Source organism: Vicugna pacos, chromosome 2 (genome assembly GCF_048564905.1).
Source record: "Vicugna pacos chromosome 2, VicPac4, whole genome shotgun sequence".
Classification (NCBI taxonomy): domain Eukaryota; kingdom Metazoa; phylum Chordata; class Mammalia; order Artiodactyla; family Camelidae; genus Vicugna; species Vicugna pacos.
In genome coordinates this window covers 41,679,900-41,696,300 of record NC_132988.1, presented here as the reverse complement: position 1 = coordinate 41,696,300, position 16,401 = coordinate 41,679,900, and the positions used below count along the sequence as shown (strand labels likewise).

Genomic DNA, 16,401 nt, shown 5'->3' with positions numbered 1-16,401 from the left:
GGTTTGTTTTTTGCATATCCTGACAGTTCTAAAAGCCTTCAAAGGAGTCTACAGCCTAATTCAGGTCCATTTATCCTGATCCTTAAGTATTGCTGTGGGATGAATTCTAATATATCTTTTCCCTCAAATATCTTGTAACACTTTAACACCCTGATTAGTTAGGGAATGAAAAGAGTTTTGTGTAGAGAAGATTTCTTAAAGAAAGAATTAAATAAAATATGGTTACAGAATTATATCAAAAGCTCTCTGTTTTTTCTCCCGACCAAAATGTTATGGCAGTAGGTTATTATTCATTTATAAAAACCTACTCTCTTATGGCCAGTGATGACCCGAAGAGAAATTCCTTTGGAAATATGTGTACGCTACATAAAACTTGTTAAGCTCTTCCATGTTTTGGCCCATATTCATTCATGTTGAGTGTAAGATGCTGGCATCTTACATTTTTACAGAGATGTCCAGCTTACTGGAAATTAGGCAAGATATTAGACCTACGATACAGATTGTTTTAAAAATATCTTTTTCATTATTTTACACACGATTAATACCGGTTGGAGATCTCAAAGCAATAATAGAGAACTGTTTAGAATTCAGTCCTCTATAGATGTGGTGTGTGCTACTAAGTTTCTATTGTGAATCTCTTAGGTGTTCATTATTTTTATTGCTGGCATGTTAAATGCACATTTCCATGTAACTTTAGCTATTGAAAATATTAGGGAATATTATGGAGACACTAAAATTGTCAGTTTAGGATTTGTAGAATATTTTGCCTGTCTTTGCATTGTCAACCTTTTGAACGTAAAAAAAGTAAGCAGACCTTTTCAAATGTATTAGTTCAAGTGGTAGTGTTAGGGATTGTATATGGCATTAAAGCATGATGTTACAAGATATTTCTACACCAAGAGGAACCAGCAACGCAAGTGGGATATCATAATCTCCTAATCATATGCCATTTTCTCAAAGTATGATAAGCTCTTTAGGAAGAAGTTTTAACTCTTGATAAATAGTTTAATATTTAAAGCAATCATTAAGATGATCACCTAACTGAAGCAGTAATGTCTTAAATCTGTTCATATAACTGAAGCCTCCCAAAGAGTAATTTATCCCTCGAAACAATTGGAAGCGTGCAATTGTAGTGCTCTTCCATTCATATTTTTAAGACCTACAGCTACAGCAAAATGTTTCCTGTATTATCCTGATTTGCTTAGATTCGTAAGTGTTGTGGAGGAACCACACATATTTCCATCTACAAACTTACTATTTTCCCATTTAAATTCAGAAGCATTTCACATGTTGTCTGTGTGATGGAATTTCAGAGTTCTGTGGGAAATGCCTAGAATACAAATAATCAAAACCTATTGATTTTCTGCCTTAGAAGTTGCTTAAAATTTCAATTCACCATAATGTTCACTAGGAAACAGAATTATAAGCACTTAAAGTTTTTACCTATCTTTGTAAAAATTTCCATTTTAGTGAACGTTTCAATGTGTCTTACTGTAATGACATCCTAGTAGTGAGCCTGGTTATAGAAACATTTTATGAAACCAAACTCATGTCAGCAAAACAAAATTACTTTTCAAGTCAAACTTTTACTGTCTCATAAAATACTGACTGGGAAATTCGTATTCCTTCTGTTCAATGATTCCTTTTAAGGGAATATATATACATACTCAAAAATTTAAAAATCACATAGGGATTAGAAGTCTAAAATAGTTACCAAATGTACATCACAACAGTCATTTCTGATTTAGGGGTTTCGTTCCCACTAGTTTTGTGTTTTTGCAGCATTTCTAATTTATTGAGGAAGGATATTGTCACATTATTAATATTTTGATTCAGTTTTCAGAACAGTGAGTGACACAGAAAGTGAGTGTACAGAAAATTTTTTAAGGTATAAAACTGTCTCTGACTATTTACTTCTGTTTATCCTAGAAAAATTAACAACTGAAATCTCTGAACCAGATCTGGTCTTTTTGGATTTGTGGTAAACATTTTCGAAGACCAGTGGAGTACAATTTGTATTACTGTATGCAAAGATAAGAAAAGTGGAATAACTTTCACTAAAGCTAAATGAAGAGTATAATTCATGATGATCAAATAGAATTGTGTAATTTTTAGAATTACAAAGCCTCGGTGGATGTCAGAGCAACTCATAAAAAGATGCTCTAGAATTTGACTTAGAAACCTCCTTCTGAGGTCAGGAACAAAACTGTGTGAACTTAGCAGTCTGCATTGTCTCTTAGCCTGTGTAGTGCCTTAAATAAATGCAAATACAATTTTCATTAAAAGTCTTGCGCAATGTGAATAGTCTGCATCAGAAAAATTGCCTCCACTGTAAGAAAAAGATACTGCTTTTGAATACTAATTTTTTCATCTGTTTACTCGTCAGTGGTTTTGTCGCCATGGTGTAAGTTAGGAACAACTTGTGTTTCAGTGTCAGCATCTTTTTAAAGTAAATATTTCATTTGATTATAATATTCATACAGAAAATGCATAAATTATAATGTTTATCTTGATATTTCTCACAAAGTTTGCATACCCATTTAACAACACCCAGAATTAGAAACTAGAAGTACAGTATTACCAGCAACCGAAGCCCCTTTCTACCCCCTTCCAGAAACTACTATTCCAACTTCGAACAGTTGAGATTGGTTTTGTCAGTTTTTGAACTTTAATAAATGGAATCATAAAGGTGTCCTTTTTGGGGTCTGCCTTAATTTTCTTCGCATTATTTTTGTGAGATCTGTTGGTGTTGCATGTGGGTAAGGTTCATTCACTTCTCTTCCCACTGCTACATAATCTTCCAATTCTACTCTCTTGACATATAAGAATTGTACAAGGGATTCATTAATCTCGACATGGTATTGCAAAATACTCTAAATGCTTTGAAAGGGGTGGAATTGGTATGCTAGAGGCAGTGCTTACTTTTCACGGATGATAATCTTAGGGAAAACTTGGATAATGAAATAACTCATCTACTGTGCTAGTGAAAATCAATGTCAGAAATATGATACTAAGTTAAGGGGGGGAAAACATTGTCCATATAAAAATGTAATTTCAAATGATCTCACACAACAAAAAGAAAATATTCAAGTAGAGTTTATCTGTTTAAAGTTAGATATTGTTCTGATACCAATTCTCAATTGTATGTGTTAATCATTAATTACCTTAAATAACATTTTAAAAGTAAAAATAGGAACACCTATACCTAAACCAATTTTTTTTAAAACATAGGTCACTGAAGTAAGAACAAGCTTCAGGGAAGTTAAAAATATAAACTCTCTCTGCAGATTAGAGCTCTTTCGGCATTTCTCATTTAGTAGAATGAAATGACACTAAAAATGTAGCTTAATTAGCGTGTTTGAGCTATAGTGTACAAACTTATGATTTGTAGAAATTTTTGTTGTTTGTGGCAGCTGAATAGAAATTATTGAGTAGAAGTTTGTAGTGTAAAGTGTTTTGCTTGTGATTTACATGTTCTAACTAACTGCAAGAAGGCAACTTGTGGGATTCTTCCTAAAAAATGTCAGTACATCTAGTGTGCAGTTCTCAATTGCCCCCCAGTTTTTGGTTTATGACAAGATAGTGATAGGAATTTGAGTTACTGAAAGAACTAAAACATTTAAACAATCCAGCAGTCCCTATACAAAAGTAAGATTGTTTAAGTAAAAGCATTCATATATCACAAAGAGGGTGCTTTGTAAAATCATCATTGGAGACAGATCATACCCAGTTCTGGCTTTTCTGTCTTTTTGCTCCTGCACACAGCAGCGTATTTTCAAATACTCTGGTCCTCTGGCAGCAGCCTTTTTATCTAAAGAAATTCATGTGTGTGCAGCTATACTTTGCTTTGCTGTTGTTGTCTTGCCTTTATCATTTACAAGAGAAACCACAGTTATAAAGCAAATTCAGTAAGTGTCCTCTGTGCCTGCCATTGGGCTAAGCACCTTCAAATAGTATTTAATTCTTCCAACAACTCCATGAAGTATATTTTTTGATAAGGAAATTGAGACCCACAAAAACTCAAGATCATACAACTCGTGATTTATTGAACATGGGTTCAACTTATCCAACCTTCCTAGGAAACGATCGAAAGAATTGTAGCAATGTCGCTTATTTCGTGATATTCATATTAAAGATTTTCCCCTCAAGTTATTTTAGTACATTTTATTTATTTTGTATTGCTATAAAAATGTGGGTTTCACGGTAGGCAGGTAAATGACCCTGTTTCTGCAAAGGAATAACTGCATCCTAAGGAAATAAACAAATTCCTTAAATTCCACAAAGAACATGTGCTTTCCTATGGTTAATCAGGCAGCAAATATTTGTGGAGGGTACAGGATAAGCCAGAGACTATGAGGGGAGGTGCCCTGCATCACCCTGGAAGAGTCAAAGCGGCTGGCTGAGTCACATGAGTGCTTCTCAAACTTGAGTAAGGTATTCATCTCTTTTAAAGTGTGAAAAAAAACTTGGGAGTCTGGTGTTGTTATTCTTATTATGGTGTTAATTTAAATGTCATACTAAAACTCCTTAAAATCTTAGATCATTACTAAAAAAGAAAGTAATTTTATCAATTAAGCAGAAACAGAACTACAAAACTAGTATTATTCAAATAAATGACACCGACAGAATGGACAGAATTGCCTAAAACTAAATCACAAGTATTGGGTTTAATAGTAAAAAGATTTAACCTCAGATTTCTAGAATTTAGTATATTCCTGAATTTGACTTCAATGAAAATAATATAGAGAATGCATGTGACTGTTATTCATACATTTAAGTTTTGTTTCCCACTTAAGAATAGCAAAACTTAAAGCTATCAGAGAATTTTACTAATGCCAATTTTAATGGGATGCCATTTGATGATCATTGAAAGCTCTCTTCTTTTACTTGGTGTGGTAGAGAAGCGTACCTAATCTAGTAAAAGCTGCAGTTGGGAACTGAAAAACATTTAACTCTGAATTTTCTATTACACTCACCGCTAAATGGTGGAGGCGAGTTGGACCATACAGAGATAGCATCTGAGCCTGCTGTTTATTTGCATCATTAATGCACTGCTGAGTGCTGTGCTCAAGTTCTTTTGGTACATCCTGCCACGTATGAGGACTAGATTCTCTGATCAGTCTCTGTCACGTGGCAAAACATTTTGCATATCATGCATCTGTCTCCGTTCCGTCTCTAATTCACCTGTTACGCACTGAATTAAGAACACAGAGGCGTATACAACCCATATATGGTTGTACTCAGTTAAGGGTGGCCATCTAGGTGACCTGGAGCATGCTTATACTTTCCTTATTAGGTTATTATTGAACTGTAAATATAGAAGTTTTACAAAATCTTGGCACAAACTCACAGACCCCTTTGTGCCCGCCCCTGGACCCTATGGTGAAGCACTCCTTTAGGACATAATATGGCTCTGTGAATGCACATTCCTCCTTGCCTTTCATGTCCACCCTGCTGGGTGCTGAGAAAGTATTGTTTTTCTAACATTCCAACCAAAAAACATACAGAACTGTGTCAAGAAGAATTTAGGAGGAAATTTTTCTTTCTTGGCTTGAGATGCCACACTTGGGTTGTAAAGGGGACAAGTTGTAATGACATCCATCTGTTGCAGATTAAACTAAGTGTGGCTCAGCCTTTGAATACCTTGTCCAGCATCAGACTTTATAGGCATCAGTACAATTGGTTTTGGGATTGAGAGCTGTAGGGACATAAAGCAGAAAAGCAGAAAGAGATTAGTCTATTTCCCTGAGACTTTTCCCCCAAAGGAGTTGCTATTGCCTCATTTTCTCTTTATTGTGCTTTTATGTGTGAAATCTGATTGAGCTAGGAGACGACAGTCTATTTTGAAAGCATACTTCCCCCCTACTTAATTTTAATTTTAAAGTTCTTAAACGTTTTTTCATACTCGGAGGGAAACATCGCATGGTAAAAATTGCTGCATCTCTCACCATGAGTCCCGGAATCCTCTTTCATCTCTCTGTTGATTGAAGGTAACCAGACTGACTGCTGTTTATCCTAAGCTCTTGTGCCAAGAGCTTTAATCACAGATTGACCTCTTTGCAGCAAAGAGTTTGCTTGTGTTCATGTGGAAGTAGGAGAAAGAGATATATTTCCATGTTGGTCTATACTTTTAAACTTCCATAATGTTAATATCTACCCAGAAATTTTGAAGTCTTTTTAATTTTGTTCTTGAAACCTGTGTCCTGGAACCATTTTATTATAACACACTTATTTGCATTTACATTTGCAAAATGCATTTATAACTCACTTTCTCACTTTGGGGAAACTGAATCCCTTAATGTGGTTCTAGAAGAAACCAACTGATAGCAAAATCTACCGTGAGTCAACTGTTGAGGAGGTCCCTGGCAGGATGACTCAGATGTTACATTTCCACTGGCTCTAGCCTCTCCGAAACAGTAGGAACAATTTTTGCTAAAATTCCAGGGATTGGCTGTAAGTCTTTGACTTGCATCTACTTTTCAGGAGTTTGATTCAGGAAAGAGAAAACTCGTTATGAAAGCTTGCTATTATGTAACAGCAAAAGCAGTCCTCAACGTCATGCTAGGCCCTAGAGAAGGTTTTAAGAGGGTCTCTTGGGTACCCCTCAGTGACGCCTGAAGCCCCTTCAGACTGACAACTGCCCCCCTTAAGCTTCCAAAGGATGTCTCCAAGGTGTTTCTGCATCCCTTCAGGGTCAGGTACTCCCTTCTGTCTCTGTTCATGGCCTTCTTTTTTTCCACAGGAGTAACAGGGCACCCTGACCTCGGTTCGTGCATTTTATCATGTTTGGCATGTCAAGGTAGATAGTCAGCCGGCTTTTTAGCGCAGTGTGTACTTTACTACCTCCTTCCTTATTCCCAAATGAATATGGTTCTAAGTAATTTGTCTCAAGTCAGCTCTTCATTTTTCTAGGTGCATAGATGGCTGATAGATTTGATATCAGCCAAGCATTCTCTTTCCAGCTAAGGCAGTCTATTTAGCAAGTGCCACGATTTACAGAGCGAGTATGTAGACCAAGGGCATGCCGAGGTTATCACAAACGAAATAAACATAGAGCTCATGAGTTAGGTTTCTGTAGGAACATCTGCTTTGATACTCGGCAGGGGTGAGGCAGAACACCAAAGACTAGCTTTGAGGCTGATAAACATGAGTTCAATCTTGGATCTTCCACTGAAAAATTGTGACCTTGGAAATTTTCTAAACTTCCTTCCTCACTTAGTAAATGAGCAGTGTAATAGTTCCTTCCTCCTGGTATTATTGTATTAATGATATAGTGCATGTGACTTCTTAGCTCTGTGCCTGCCCTACAGTAAACACTCAAATGTTACCTATAATTATTAAGCCTCCTGTACAAGTGGTACTTTCTAGGCGTTATCATATAATATATAGCGCATGGATTTATTTTTTTAACTACATATGGAAAAGAATATTGTCATACTTTCTGTGACCTAATATTATTTCATTGTTGTTTTGTAGTAAATAATGTTTCTTGTGGGATATTGACATAACATAATACATTGTATTACATTTCACTTTTGAGTGATGTGGCAAGAAACCAGAGGGCAGAAAATCTTCCTGAAATTTAGAATTTGCTGCAAACTGCAAAATCCTTTCTTAGAATAGGCATTTTGCACTGAGTCACAATTCGGTCACTGCAGCTTTGCAGATACACTGGGGGCACCCTGCCATGGGCACAGCTTTCAGGAAGGATGAAGCGTGAGGCACAATGCGGGGAGGAGGAACAGTACAGTGTTAGTCATGCCGTGATACATTTCTGAAGACTCAGAGCACCAATTCCAGATGTGTAGAGTTCAGTCGTACTTGACAACTCCTTGTAAATTATCTATCTGATTTGTAAATATATAAGCCTTTGTGGTATTTGGGTTAAATGTGAGGGGATTTCATCCTTGGGTTTTCAGTCTTCCCCTGTGTAAATCATTTTAACAGTATGTGAATGAGTCCGTATTTGAGATTCCTGGAGAAAACGCTTCCACTGCTATCTCTGGACATCATCACCAGTCATGATAAATGGGTCTGACAGCGTGTGCCAACGGCCCTTTCCAAGCACATTCTTCGAGGGAGGGAGTCAGGCAGGGGAGCCGACCGAGAACACTGGATTCAGAGCCGTCCCACCTGCGGCGTCTCACTTCCTCGTAGTTTTCTCTTTAGTCAGATGTTACACTACAAAAAGAGCTATAAAGTGATGCCAGTGTCTTGGAAGCTAGCAAAAGTTCATCATCGTGATTGTGTTAAAGTTCGAAAGGCAGGCTTTGTCAGTGAGACAAAGAGGCAGGGTGAATGTGGCTACACCTCTGGAGGACCCTTTCCAGGACTTTTCTGGTGGGTGTGAAATTCAGCTGATTCACCCAGGATCAGATTTTGAGAGGAGTAAAGGCAAGATGAGGACTTAAAAAACAGTCTCCATCCAGAGTGATCATCTTTACCCAGAGATTTGAGTCTGGTATTATGTCAGCTGGTTTAAATTTAATCTTGTTTTTCCAAAATCACCGGGATTTGCATCGGGCCAGTCCACACCTGCCAACTAGTGCTGTCCGCTTTCCTCAAAGCATCCTCGGAGCTTTCTGTTATTCCTTTATAATGAGGACAGATGACTGCCAAGTTACCCATGCTCAGTGTTCTCCCTCAGATACATCCAAAAACCAAACAGTAAAGGAAGAGAAAGAAGAAACCCAGTGCCTTTCATTTCTTATAGTTTTGTTTTCTTTTTTATTTCCCTTTCGTCTTACTAGGCTCGGTATAAAGTCACTAGCTTCCTGAAGCTAAAATGAATGGGAAACAGTGGATTTGAGGGTCATGTAAATTCATCTTCAACTGTGGGTAAAGATTTAGAATACAGCATAACAATTATTTTTTATTATAATGGTTCTTTTGCACTCTTTAATAAGCATGTATTTCCCACCGACTTTAATGTCCTTGAACAACTCTCTAGGAATACTGTGAAGTTGCTACCTTGTACTGTGAGTTATTAGTCAGTGTTTTAAATTCAAGATTGAAATCTTTTGCAACTAAAGCTTTTCTGATGTGTAGTGTAAACATTCTTGTCTTTCTACCTTTGATATGTTTTTATTTTATCAATAATTCACGAAAGGTCTTTCTTTCCCCCTCACAGTCTGACAGCAATGCAAGCTTTCTCCGCGCTGCCAGAGCCGGCAACCTAGACAAAGTAGTGGAATACCTGAAGGGGGGCATAGACATCAATACCTGCAACCAGGTAAGAACACGGCAGCTGGCTCTGCATTACACACTGAAGACACACTTAGTATCAATACATATATTCCAAGAGTCCAAGATTTTTTTTGTCCTTCTGAAATTCACGAAAATAGCATCAACTCAGAATGGTGAAAGTCCATTTTTGCTCCCTTACCAACTTTTGAAGCCTCAAAGACATTTGTATCTAGAGCTAATAATGCTGGCAAAGTAGACAGATCAACAATAATTGAACATCAATTTTGTCAGTGAAATGATCTGGGTTGCCCTTAGCTGAAATGTTGATCAAGATTGATGTTTTACTTCTCATTTATCATCAACCGGTTATCCAGACTCTGGCTTCTTTTCTTGTCTGCCCTATGTCTTTTACTCAGGGGTAACTAACTGTTACAGTTTGGGATATAGAAATAAGAGGATAAAATCGAAATGATTCCTCCTTTACCCCCAATTAGGTTTATTTATTTATTGTTTTAATTTTTTAATTTTTGTTTTTTAGTTGACATAGAGTCAGTTTACAATGTTGTGTCAATTTCTGATGTACAGCATAATGTTTCAGTCATACATATACATACATATATTCCTTTCATATTCTTTTTCATTGTAGGTTACTATAAGATATTGAATATAGTTCCCTGTGGTGTACAGTATAAACTTGCTATTTATCTATTTCATATATAGTAGTTAGTATCTGCAAATCTTGAACTCCCAATTTATCCCTTCCCACCCCCTTTCACCAAAACCCTGGTAACTGTAAGTTTGTTTTCTATGTCTGTATGTTTCTGTTTTGTAAATAAGTTCATTTGTGTCTCTCTTTTTTAAAGATTCCACATATAAATGATATCATATGGTGTTTTTCTTTCTCTTTCTGGCTTACTTCATTTAGAATGATGATCTCTAGGTCCATCTATGTTGCTGCAAATGGCATTATTTTATTATTTTTTATGGCTGAGTAGTACTCCATTGTATAAGTTTACCACTTCTTTATCCAGTCATCTGTCGTTGGACATTTAGGTTGTTTCCATGTCTTGGCTAATGTAAATAGCCAATTAGTTTTAAAATATGGATTTGAATGAGAAGAGGTTGAAATTGTTGGCTTAAGTTAAGTGTTTGGATTATTTATTAATCACATCTATTTTATAAAGACTTTAGACTTTGGATATTATTTGGTCCCAGGACTGTTGAGATTTTTGCGCTACTTTTAACTGATGTTAATGCCATGAGTTGTATCCAGTGGATTTAGTGGATTCCATTTTTTCACTGTAGTGTGCTAAATGTTGCTTGTGCACTTGTGTGTGTGTGTGTGTGTGTGTGTGTTTGTGACAGAGCTGACTGGGAAGTGAATAATTCCAGAGAGTTTTATGTTAAGAAGCAAAAAATTTTATTGTTGGATTCTAAATCATCTACAGAATGCCTCTTTCTATCCTGATACATATTGAGCCCAGTTATGTTCACTCTGTAGTCCCCTGAAATTAGTAAGTCTTTCAAATACAACTTTTCAAAAGCTGAACCTGAAATTTTCTCATACTCAAACTCACTCTTGTCTTAAATTCCTGCCTGCTGATTTCCTCACCTATATGTCAGTTCCAATAGTACCCCTCCTCCTTTATCTCACTCCAGTCCAGCCTTTCTTTCTTGGTCCATCATCCGCATTCAAATTTGCATTAATTCAAATCTTGACATGGTCATTTACCATAGTGGCCATAACAGCTGCCTTTATTACGTTCTGTCTTCATCTTGTCCATTCTGGTCAACCTCCACACTATGTCTGGGTCATCTTTCTAAAAGAAAAATTTGGTTATGGCACTCCCCCCTACCTTCAACTATCTTTGGCCACCAATGCTTAGTTCATTGAGGTAGGTGTATCAAAATGACCTGGAGGCTTTTGCAAAGGGTGCAGGATTTCCTTCGCTTCTCTTGAGAGTTGCCAGCATAGGAAGCATTGTCATGATGGCAATATTTCTCTCCTTTAGAGGAGCACATCTCTTGGCAGCAACAATACTGAGAGTGGCTTGCTGTTGGGAATATCAATCTGCTGTCACCCTGAGCATCCCTACATATTCTTTTGGGTGTGGCAAGAATGAAAGACCCTGAATGCTCCTTATCTGGTGACCACTTCTCAGGGTGGTGCTACCAGTGAGCAACCTTGAGAGATCAAGTAACTTTTTCTCCAGATAAAAAGTAGAAAAAATTTTTTCTTATTTTAAAAGCTACAAATCCCCCAAGGTTAGTGTTCTTTAACATAACCCACGACACAGGCATCCATTGCTGATCCTATGTGTCGCTTCCATGGGATTGGGAAGAGGGCATAGGGAACTGGTGCAAGTAACATATTGACACTCAGCTGCTGCTTTTGCTGTGAACTAGAAAGTCCGTTGTCTTTGATCCAGGAGACTCATGTCTTCTACCAGCATCATGCTACAGTAGCCGTTTAGCTTTTTAGCTTGTAGGTAAGATAAAAATACCAGACCTTGTATGAGCTTGACAGTGACCTATGGAATAAGGTCAAATTCCTTTATCCCAATATATAAGATCTTCATATTTTGCATCTCTATTTCTTATCCATTTTATATTTCATTATGAATCTTTTTATTTGATATGTTTTTAATGCTCTATTAAACAAGTAATTTGGGATTTATGTACATTAATTACTTTAAAAGAGAAAGAACATTCAAATTCTCATATGGATATATGAACTTCTTCCAAAAATGCCTATGAGATTGGATATGAAATATTTTAAATTTTAACATGTTATTTTAGACTTTTTTCAAGTATATTGCATTCCCTCAATTGTAATATTGATTCATTAACTTTCTAAATTTGCAATATGCTGGAAAATAGACAATGAAACCACAAGAACTCTTAGTTCATTTAGATAAAATCATCATAAGTAATGCCAAAAAAGGAACCCAAGGAAAATGAAGTTAACCTCAGTCAAACCAAGTCCACTTCACCCTGAACCATAAGAAATATATTAATTGTATGAAAGATCTTAGTTTTTTTTTTAAAGGAAAGTAAACTCTCATCAGTAAATATTCAAGTCTTATCTGCTTTATAGAACAACCTAACTTCTTGAGTTACCTTGCAAAGTTTTTAGTAACCTAACATATTTTTCTTGTAGTGGCCCACTGTCCACTAATATGTTACTATAAAAAGGAAGAACATTTATTTTTGTGAGAAGGCAACAAAATGTCATGAAACCACACAAAACTTAGAGCCCAGAGGCTCAAGTTTAAGTTCCATCTCCACTTTTGTCAAGTCATTTCAATTCAGAAAGTGACATTTTTCTAAACTCTAAAACAAGAAAATAATAATACATTCAATTTTACACCACTGGGTTGCAATGCAAATTAAATGATGAAATGAAAAGGACTTCCTAAGGTATACATATTGTCATTGCAATTAGTGTGTATAATTCACCAAGAATCAGAAAAATTAAAATTGACCTCTACACAGACTATGAGAGTGATTCTCCTCAGTCACCTGAATTTTCTAGGTATAAAGTAAATGTTGTTATCTCATGTTGATTCTTTATTATTACCCTTCAAGAATGTGCCTTAGAGATTTGGCAAATGAAATGACTAATGTTAACTAATGAGCCACTATCTATCAGGCTTTGTGCTGGGGGCTTTATGTGTGATGTTTCATCAATCAACAGAGACAAATGTTATGAGGTGGGCATTTGCCTGAGTTTACAAATGCAGGCACTGAGCCCACAAGTGGTTAAGTGATGTCCCCAGGGTCACAGATCCGTCTCTCACATACAGGTCTTTTCTACTGAAGGATATCGTCCTGTGATGTTTGAATCTGCCTTTCAAAATTTACAATGGTGGTATCCTTTATTTTGAAGCTGAAACCTTATTGTTAATCTGCCATCGCTAATATATAAAAGAACTTCAGTCATCCTCAGATTAACGTAACATGTAGTTAAAGGAATTTTTAAGTCAAAGAGCACCACCACTAGGATTACTACTAAAACTCAATGAACTAAATAAAATAGAAAATAATTTCCAAACACCCAGGAGGGCAAAAGAGGCAACTCTTCAGCCAAAGTATTGCTGTTTCTAAATACATAAAACTCGAAGCTAGTATGGTGTATGAAAGAAGAGAAGAAACAGTAGTCTCTCTTTTGCTTCTAAGCTTGAGTTTCTGGGGAGCATTCTGACATGTAACATAGAAACCAGGACTTTCCATACCCTGTTGTATTTCTCAATGGAAAGCAATCTGGGCTGCACCAACTTTCCAAAAATATCACCAGTGTTGGCGTGCTGAGATTCCTTAAACTGAAACTTGGATGAAAAATTTTTTCTTTATAAAATTGGTCTCAAAACTACCATGAGAATTTGGAAATTTGTTAAAAAAAATACCATTTGGCTTCTAATCATTTAAAGGATATGGGAGAAATTCATAAATTTTGCATAAGACAATATTATTTTTTAAAAACTTTGAGTTTTAATTTTTCTTTTCCAAATAGTTATAAATCTGTTAACTTATTTTCCTTAGAAGATTAAACTGGTCATGTATTTATCTTTTTATCTCTTACACATTCAGGAAAGAGAATAAATCTTATCATTTGCTCTCTATTCTTGAAACTCGGGTATACTTATGCTTTTTTATTTAGCAATTGTTCCTAAGATCATAATATTATAAGCAAGGTTAACATCCAGATATTAAAAATAGACTCTGTCACCATTTCATAAAAACTTATAGCCAGTTATAAGTCAATAAAATTGTCTGAAGGTTCGGATACTCGCACTATGTACAAAATTTATTGGTTACACTGCAGTGACTTCAGAATGAAGGACATCATTTATCTTTTATTGGACATAATCCCAGATATTATACTAAAGGCTAACAGTTCTTAAAGTGCTCTGATTTTTGGTCTTGACCTTTTTAACCACTGAACTGAAAAGGTGCAAAAATATCAGTTAGTTCCTATGTTTCCTTTCTCAAAAACAGAAGGGCAAGGTCAAAGCACCATTTTCAAAATAATGTTAGACCTTTACCAGACCTTTACCAACCAGACCTTTACCAACAAGAAGGTACCAGACCTTTATCAACAAGAAGGTACACTCAACAGTGACCTTATCATATGCTCCCATAGTTATGACTCAGACCACAAAGCCTTTCTGGAAATCACATTAAAAATGTGGGTGCTGGAATCTAAATTCTCATTTTATTTACTTACCAGCTATGTGACCCTGGGCAATCAACTTCTCCAGGACTCAACTGTTTTCTTAATTGCAAAACAGTGATCATAACAACACTGAAGTCATAGCATTGTTGTGATAATTAAATGAGATGTTCGCAAAATGCTCAGCAGAACAAGCATTCAATAAATGTTAGCAACTGGTAGTCCTTAATTATAATGAGGTCATCTTTTTATATTGATTCTCCACTTAAGCTTTAGCAAAAGTGGTGCTGGTTCTCACAGGCAGGACAGAACATAAAAGGTATTGTCATAGCCTGTGTCATCAAATAGGAAAGATCACATTTAGTAGCAATTTGATAACAGTTACTGTTTATCTGAGTTACTTTAAATTAAAATCTTTTTCTGGAACTAAAATCTTTTTCTGGAACTAAAATCTTTTTTACAAATATCATTCGGATCTATCTGGTCTGGACCTCTCTTTTAAAATGCCAAAACAATTTTATTAGCCTGGAACTTTATAAAGGCAACGAAAATGAATAGCTGGGTATTGAATGAATGGAATATGAAAGGAACTATATATCGTTTTCTAACAAGTTAAATGAGGTACAAATATATGTGCAAATAATCTAACTATACATCAATGGGTTTATTTTGACCCCTCATTTAGAAGCAGCAAAAGGTGGCACGTCTGTCTAGTTCTGGTTGTGTGTGTCCTTTTGTTTTTGGATTTTGCATTATTCTCTGATTTTCTTCAATACATTAATGCCAATTCTTGCTCTATACTAAGTAGTGCTGATTCAAACTGGATTTGAATGATGTCTGCCAAATATTTTGAGCACCCAGAATTTTCAGTTTCAATGTTGATAGTCCTTCAATGTAAAATAATTCCAGTAGAGACTTTTCATCAACTACTTGTCCCTAGTTCTGAAAAATTTTGCCTCTCTTTGTAACAACATAAATTTGTGAAGACGTTTGATATGTAACTCTTATTTCATTTAAAAAATGCCAAGGGTAACTTCATGCAAATTATTTCTGTGACTGTCTTCTTAAATACTCTGCTGAAGTGGTTTAGATTGAACAGAACAATTTATAGTCTAAGAATTATCCTGAATGCTCTCTTTCAATGACTAAAAGATGTAGATTTTAAAACAGCTGTTAGGCAGCCACTCAACCTCAGATGTTACCATCAAGCAGTCTTTCTGCCGCTCTGAACACAGGCTCACCCTCTGCTCCTCTGTTTAGTCAAGCATGTGCTGTAAGTTTCCTACATGCAGGCACTGTCCTAGGTGCAGTGAAGAGAGAGACAAAACCCTGCTCTCATACAGCTCACAGTCTGCAACCTGATAGGAGGCAGCCGATCACCAAGGAAAAAAGAAAATATGTGGGAAGAGAGATGATGGTAAATGACAGTGAGAGACACTGTTGGGGAGGAGGAGTGGAAGCGGAAAGGGAGCAGCGTGTCACTGGAGGAAGGATGGTCGGAAGAAGACCTGGAGGAGTTGGACAAGGAGGCCCTGTGCTGTTTGGAGGGAATCCCTTTTAGAGGAAGCCCTGATTGGGAGAAGCCTCAAGGAGGGCACATGCCTGGTGGATCTGAGGCCAGTGTAGCCGGAGTAGAATGAGGGAGGGGGAAGAAGCAGGAGGTCAGGGGAGAGCCGAAGGCGGCACTAGAGAGCTCATAGGCTATTTCAAGAAATAGGAAATGACCATGGAGGTGAGTAGATGAGGCAGGGAGAAGGAAACATCATTGGCAGAGAAGTCAGGAACCTGAAAGTCTAGAGTTTTGGAGAAACCACGTTCATCCATGTTGGAGAAAGTGGCAATGAACTAGTAGCTAAATTCTTCAACAGATGAGGATGAGATCAAAAAGATACAGGCTGATGGCATCTGGAGGTTTATGTAAAAGGAGGAGGAAAAATAGTTTCAAAGAACAAAGAGGATCAAGGAGCATCAGCACAGCTCCACCATGGCCAGTGGTCACCTGGGGCAGTGTGGGGAGCTAAATACTATCCCTAGAGTAGGCT

At 36.6% G+C, this 16,401-nt stretch overlaps 1 protein-coding gene across 4 annotated transcripts in view; it reads left to right on the top strand.

The window, feature by feature from the left end:
- Window positions 1-16,401, top strand: part of ANK2 (ankyrin 2) — a 521,075-nt gene that overhangs the window by 317,739 nt on the left and 186,935 nt on the right. For all 4 annotated transcript variants that reach the window (XM_072938390.1, XM_072938386.1, XM_031691199.2 and 1 more), the window contains one exon: window positions 9,131-9,232. In XM_072938390.1, coding sequence (XP_072794491.1) covers window positions 9,131-9,232 — 102 coding nt within the window. The remainder of the gene's footprint in view (window positions 1-9,130; window positions 9,233-16,401) is intronic.